The sequence below is a fragment of the Eurypyga helias genome, unplaced genomic scaffold (assembly GCF_000690775.1).
Source record: "Eurypyga helias isolate BGI_N326 unplaced genomic scaffold, ASM69077v1 scaffold3674, whole genome shotgun sequence".
NCBI lineage: Eukaryota > Metazoa > Chordata > Aves > Eurypygiformes > Eurypygidae > Eurypyga > Eurypyga helias.
The window spans coordinates 29,785-36,092 of NW_010244156.1; the positions used below are offsets into that span (position 1 = coordinate 29,785).

At 47.8% G+C, this 6,308-nt stretch overlaps 1 protein-coding gene across 1 annotated transcript; it reads left to right on the forward strand.

Moving 5' to 3' along the window:
- Positions 1-368: 368 nt before the first annotated feature.
- LOC104508121 (zinc finger protein 423-like) lies at positions 369-3,990 on the forward strand. Its single transcript, XM_010149636.1, has 3 exons — positions 369-411; positions 495-695; positions 3,778-3,990. Exons 1-3 carry the CDS (start codon positions 369-371, stop codon positions 3,807-3,809), a joined length of 276 nt encoding a protein of 91 aa, XP_010147938.1. The 3' UTR covers positions 3,810-3,990.
- Positions 3,991-6,308: the final 2,318 nt, after the last annotated feature.

The window sequence follows — 6,308 nt, forward strand, 5'->3', positions numbered from 1 at the left end:
TCCCTATTTCAGAGGGGCCTCTCGTCCTGGGGTGTACGTCTGCTTCGGGGGTCTTCAGCCAGATCCCTTTTTTCTTGTTGTTACTAATACTGGGGCTTGGAGGCGGTGGGGAGAGGAGAGCACTGAGAATTAAAATTCAGCACATGCCTTTTCTTTGCGGGCTGTAATTAATCTTGCCAATTTTTGAAGCTTTGAGAATCTGGTTAAGTGATAAAACACTAACAACTTTATATGACAGAGAGTTAGAGGCTTCTGCTGTACACCCACCAGAGAAGATTAGGAGAGAGTGTTTGCAGGATTCGCACTAAGCAGCGGAGAATACAGTTGAGAATTGTTGCACCGCATGATATAAAACCCACATTAATATAATGAAAGGTGTCGGGAATAATGTGAGAGCGGCTATAATTAAATGTATCTTAATAAGTGCAACATCCTTCTTAAAGCTCTTATTTTTCAGACCTCTCAAACTTAGAGAATGTTCTTGCTGTTGGCAGGTGGCCTGGGAGGAGAGCTGGAGAGCGAAGTGAAGGACAGCCGGGCTCTGGAAGAGAGGAACAGTGTGACGAGCCAGGAAGAGAGAAATGAGGAAGATGAAGACATGGAGGATGAGTCAATTTACACCTGCGATAACTGTCAGCAGGACTTCGATTCACTGGCAGACCTGACTGAACACAGGGCACACAACTGTCCTGGAGGTAATGTTAAACTAGCTTTACAGTTCTGACAGGTGGTTAGCTGGGTAATTGGACATAGCAACAGCTTGAGGCCTCAAGTGAGATTAAAGAATTAATAATGTAATTTTACAGTTAATGTAATTTTATTGTGGTGCCTTGGGTAGCCTTTGTTCACTCCTTTAATAAAATTAAAATAAAAGCAACAGCTTTCCAATTGGAATCTGTCAGTAATTACGTTAGACAAAAATGTTGTGGGGTTTTTTTAATGCTAAAAGTTTCAGGCAGGGTACTTTTTCCTCTCTCTCCAAATGTAGGAAGATTAAAAAAGTTAAACGACTGAAGTGTACAAAACTCCCAGGAAGAAAGGCCTCTGAACCCCATAAAAGAACATGACCATTTCAGAGATTAAAATTCATAGTGCGAGTTTCGTAATCCCACCCTAAAAATACACCGTTCTCCCTAGGTTATTATTGCATCGCCTTTTGAATTTTATGGAAGTGAGGACAGCATTAGCCTACGCTGATCTTGATTTTACTTGCTGGAAAGTAAGAACAAGCTCAGAGCATTGGTGTGAACAATCGCGACGTGTCTTGCTTTTACACGGCTGCCTTTGCAGGGCCGGCGGTAGCAGCAGGTATTCTGCAGAGCACGCTAAGCCGATTTACGGGGGTAGGAAAAGCTTTGCAGATTTTACCAAAGATTAAATAAAATCCAGATGGGGAGCACAGAGTATGTTCATATGTATTTAAATCAGAGATTCTAATTCTTCACCTTCCTGCGGTTGAACACTCTGCCATCACTTTTTCCTCCGCACTCATCTAACCAACTGTAGGCAGTTGCTGTTACGGCGGATGGATAGGTCGATGCTGGCAGAGGCAGAAGGGTTAGTTTCTCCTCTGGTGCGGCAGTATCCCACCCTCTTTCCCCTGAGTGCATACTCCTCCCTGGCCACTTAGTTTGTTTGGTAATTAGTCTGTGTTTTCTGATCTTCTTTTAGGGCATAACTAAAATGATGCTCAGCTAAGAAAAACCACAGGAAGCAGAGTACAGCAAGGGAGGGAGGGTCTTGTGGGGCTTCGGCTCGATCCGAGTCCCACCCCAAGAGCATCCTCCCGTCTCGCTCTGGTCTGCAGGGATGAGGTCCCCCCGCTCTCATTCCTATCTGCCTATGGGGAGGAAGGACAGTGGAACTGCCTGTGGATAGGGACTGCAATCCTACACGTGCCCCCAGGGCTCCCTGCTCAGTTTAAACACTAGCTGGGCTGAAAAACTGAATGTGTACAAAATTGAAAGGCGACTTCTTGCAGGGTCATTTCTTGGCCAGCTGACGGCTGCAGCATTGGCACGAGACTCCTGCAAATGGCATTCGTACGCTGCTGCAGGGTAGTAAGTGCCACGGAACAGAAAAGTTCTCCTTTTCCAAACTGGAAGACGAGGTGCACAGCCCATGTGGGCATGGGTCCCTTCCAGAGGAGCAGTCGCAGGGACAAGTCGTTCCCGATGCTGTCGCGTGGGGAGAAGGACAGGCAGGATCTTGGCAGGAGAGCGGGCAGCCCTGCAGCTGTAGGGCATGTCTCCAAGGGCTGTCCCTTGGCGGCCGCCCCTCCGGCACCGCCCCACCTCCTGAGTTGTGCTGGTACGGCTGCTCATGGTGCTGGGGCTGAGCCCTGGAAAAAGAGCGGCTGGTTTTGCCCCGGGTGCCTGCCGGGGTCTGGTTCGCGCTGTGGTCCCCCAGGACAGTCACACTGGCACAACTAGGGGAGCGGGCGCTGCTGGCGGGGACGCCGGAGGAGGAATGTAAGGTTACGGTGTTGACCAACAGCACCTTGGAAAGGAGCAGGTTTTATCCTGAGGCAAATATACGTTAAAGTCTAGCGATCCGGAGATTGCAGGCCTGTCGAGGCAGTCAGTGTTGTCACACCTCCGTTGTTGCCTGTCCTTGATGCAGTATTCTGTTAGTGAGCCTAAAAAAAATTAATTGTATTTTTTGGGACCTGTCAAATAAATTTGTTAGTACTCCCATTGCTAGTTTTTGATTGCAGGTAGTGTAATTTCATCTTCTCTTACTGTCTTCACATGTGCCGGTGATTTACCAAGACAATTGGTCATAAAAAGGCACCATCTAACCATCTGCATATACATGGAGTAGGTGCTAATTATCTCCACGTGAGGATATCCTTGTTCCAGAAAAGAGTGCCTGTTTTCCATTTAGTTTAATCCAGTGTCCTGAAGTGATTTAAAGTAAGTAGGAAGATTGCACTGATATATTCTGGAATGAGAATGTTTCCACAAAGACAATCTGGAATACTGCTTGGTATTTACATACGTTACCCTGAGGAAAAGACCCTTTCAGACCCACCAATTTGATAGCCTGAAGAATTTTTGTGGAAAGCATGCAAAATGCCCATCTTTGTTAGTCCAAAGACTTGCACCACCAGGTGAAAATCTGAAGACCACGTTGGGAAGCGTGGTATTTTTAAAGATACTACCCCACAGAATAAGCCGTTTTCCTGCGTCCTTAATTACCTGGCATTCCTTTTGCCTATAATGCCCGCCTGACGCATCGGAGGTTGCAGTGCAGTGCCCGACCTCTTGGCAAGCCAGGTTTTCATGTCTTAATCTGAGAGAGGGTTTTCAGTCGTGTCGACATGGCTCCAGATCAATACAGGTAATATTTGTAGTGATAATATCACCAGGCTGATAATACAACATAACTAATGACTTCCTTTGGGATCCTGAAGTTAGGAAGGTATTGTAGCTCAGGAGTGTTGCAGGATTACAAGAGATCACTCCAAAAATAGGATAAACCATCTATTTCACTGGAATCCCTTAGAAATTCATTACGGCGCGCTGAAGTTAAAATACAGTTTGAACGCAGCTGCTTTGACATGTAAGGAGGTAGCAAACAGCCATTTCCCCCCTTGCTTTATCATGTAGTTCAGGCTTGTTTCTTTGAGGACAAAACACCGCTGAAATCTAGACATCTCTGGTAGCGTAGGTGCGCTGCATTCCTTTTGATGTCAGTGTAGCAGGGATGTTCTCCTTCTGACAGAATTAGGTGCCTTTTATACCTTTTGCTCGTGACTGATGTCTGTGATTGCAGGTTGTAGGTTTCCAGTGTCTATGGGGATCTGAAAAGGGTCTAAATGGGGGCAGTTTGTACCGAAAGAACATCGTATTTCCTTACTGGCTCATGTCTTCCCTTGTCTCCCAGCTTGACCCCCCAAATGAGCTCTCCTGCAGCAGTCCTGCCTTAAACAGCTAGTGAGCATCTTGACAAATACTCCCAGAATAAAACCCCGCACCTAGTGTATACGCTGGATGTGCTAAGCTTTTAAAATGAATCTCAAACTCACTGGTATCCCATGCCCCCAGAACCGGAGAAGGCCGAGTAATTGCCATCGGTAGCCGGGGCAGTCTTCTTTAAACATTTCTGTGCACGCTGCCGTAACAGCGTAGGTGTTAGAGCACGATGCTGTCTCACGGCGGTAGTGACAAGAGGGAAGAGTTGCACTTGGATTTACAAATTATGGTGTCGCCCAGCCAGCACCAGAGGCTGCATGCAGCAAGGAACCATTCTGCAATAGAGCACTGTACGGTGGCTGGGGCCAAGCTGTTTGTTGTCTGACGAAAAGCGGCCAAAAAACCACAAGATTGGCCGTTTTGCCTGTGTGTTTTAATCCACCTGCATTAGCCTGGGTTTAGCTCCAGCATTTTACTGTGTTATTTTTGCTGCCTCCACTCCTGCCACCCCTTTCCTCCCGTGGGTCAGAGTATCTTCACGTAAACTCTTTTCTTCAGTTTCTCAACTGAATGTAGAGGGTTTTAAAACAAGTTAGTGCCTCAATGAAGTGGACAGAAGTAGGTTACGGTGGGGTCTCTGAGCATTTCATGAGGTCCTCTTCTGTTGTTGATAACTTTACAGGTTGTCTGTTTCAAACAGCAGCAGAGCTATATATGGATATTGCCAGCTTGGAAGCGGCTGATTTTTCTAAACTACTGTACGGTAGGAACTAGTTTATAATTAAAGTCTTGCAGTTGCTCCTTTTAAATGCCCTGTAACTTGTACACTAGGCTTACGTTTGAAATAAGGTATTATAACTGTTTCATGCTAGTGTATAATTTTGCATTTGCTTGTATTTCACCTGCTACAAAAATTACAATTGCCATGCAACTGTACGTGCGGGATGCTTATCCAGAAAACCACGCGCAGCAGCTTGTCAACAAGTGACGTCTCACAAATGTTTTTGTCAGGTGGCACTTTGTACTTCCCGCTGACAAAGCGAGACTTCTCACGTGTATTTCCAAAATTAGCCCTCCCCAAAATCGTAATCTTTTGTCGCACCTGATTGGCAAGTCAGAGATTTTCTGTCTTTTAGCTGCTGCTGCTGTTGCTTCTTTAAATTCATGAATTACTGATCATCCTCCGCAAAAGAAACTGAAATACAGTTGTGAAAAAGCAGCGTGGAAACTTAATTATACACCTAGTTTATACAGCTGTGGCTCTAATGACCTACTGGCCCTAATTAATGTGTTGTGGCTCAGTCTGAGTGCTCTTGTCCTTGCCAGAATTCTGCTCCTTTCTCTTAACCTGACTAGTGTTTCAAGCTAAAAAAAAAATAACAAGTTTCCTTTTTTTGTTCTTTTCTACATTGTCATGCTGAAATGCAGTTTTCCTTCTTTCCAGAGGTCATGACTGTGTTTTAAAATTGGCACCAGAAAAACTCGGTAGTATCACAAACCGTAAAAACATGGATTTTCCCTGGAGTCCTCGCTTCTTGCTGTCTAGATCTGAAAACGGGCACTGGGGCAGTGTTTTTATTGTCAGTCATTTGGAGGGCTCCAAGCGCAGGCTCCTGTCCTTACTTTGCCCCCGGCATTCCCCCCTCCAGGTGCAGGGCAGCAGGGTTCCCGAGGGCTCGGGTAGCTGCCTGGGCCGTGGTGCCCAGGTGCTTCATGTCTCCCTGGAGTCAGTACTTGTGCCTGTCGGTGCCCAGAGCTCCGAAAGCCCAGGTTACTGTAGGGCTGTGCTTGGCTGGAGTGTCCGGCACCTCCCAAGTGCTGTCACCAGACAGGTGACGTCTGCGTTCACCTGGAGGTTCCAGCCAGCCTGTGAGGAGGCTCGTTCCTGGCCTTCTGCCTACACCTACCAGAAAATGGTGTGCTGATGGGTGCTGGGCTGCCTGGCTTTCTACACAGGTGCTCCGTGACACACGTGTTTGTCACGTAGAATGTAAAGCCGATTCCCGTATCTGAATTTCGATCTGAAGTCAGCTAAAAGCAGAGTTGCAAATGGCATGACATCAAGGCATTCGGTGACCTTGCCGACACAGGGGTTTCGCAGCAGATCCTGTGCGGTGTGGTTCCCGAGCCACCCGCCCTGGCTCTGCACCCACGCGGGGTGTTCGGCACGCTTGGGTCCTGCCCGCGAAGGGCCTCCAGCGTAGCGTTCCAGGCACTGCCTGCCTCTGCGGATGTCGTGCAGAGTGTTGTGCTCCCTAACGGCGCTGCTCACCGGGCAGATCGGCGGGTCGTCCTGCAGGCGAAGGTAGGTGAGACCCCGGGCGGCTCCGCTGTGGCCGGGGCACGTGGCTCCGCGCTCAGCCCCTCGGCACGGGAGGCGTTGGTGGTGGC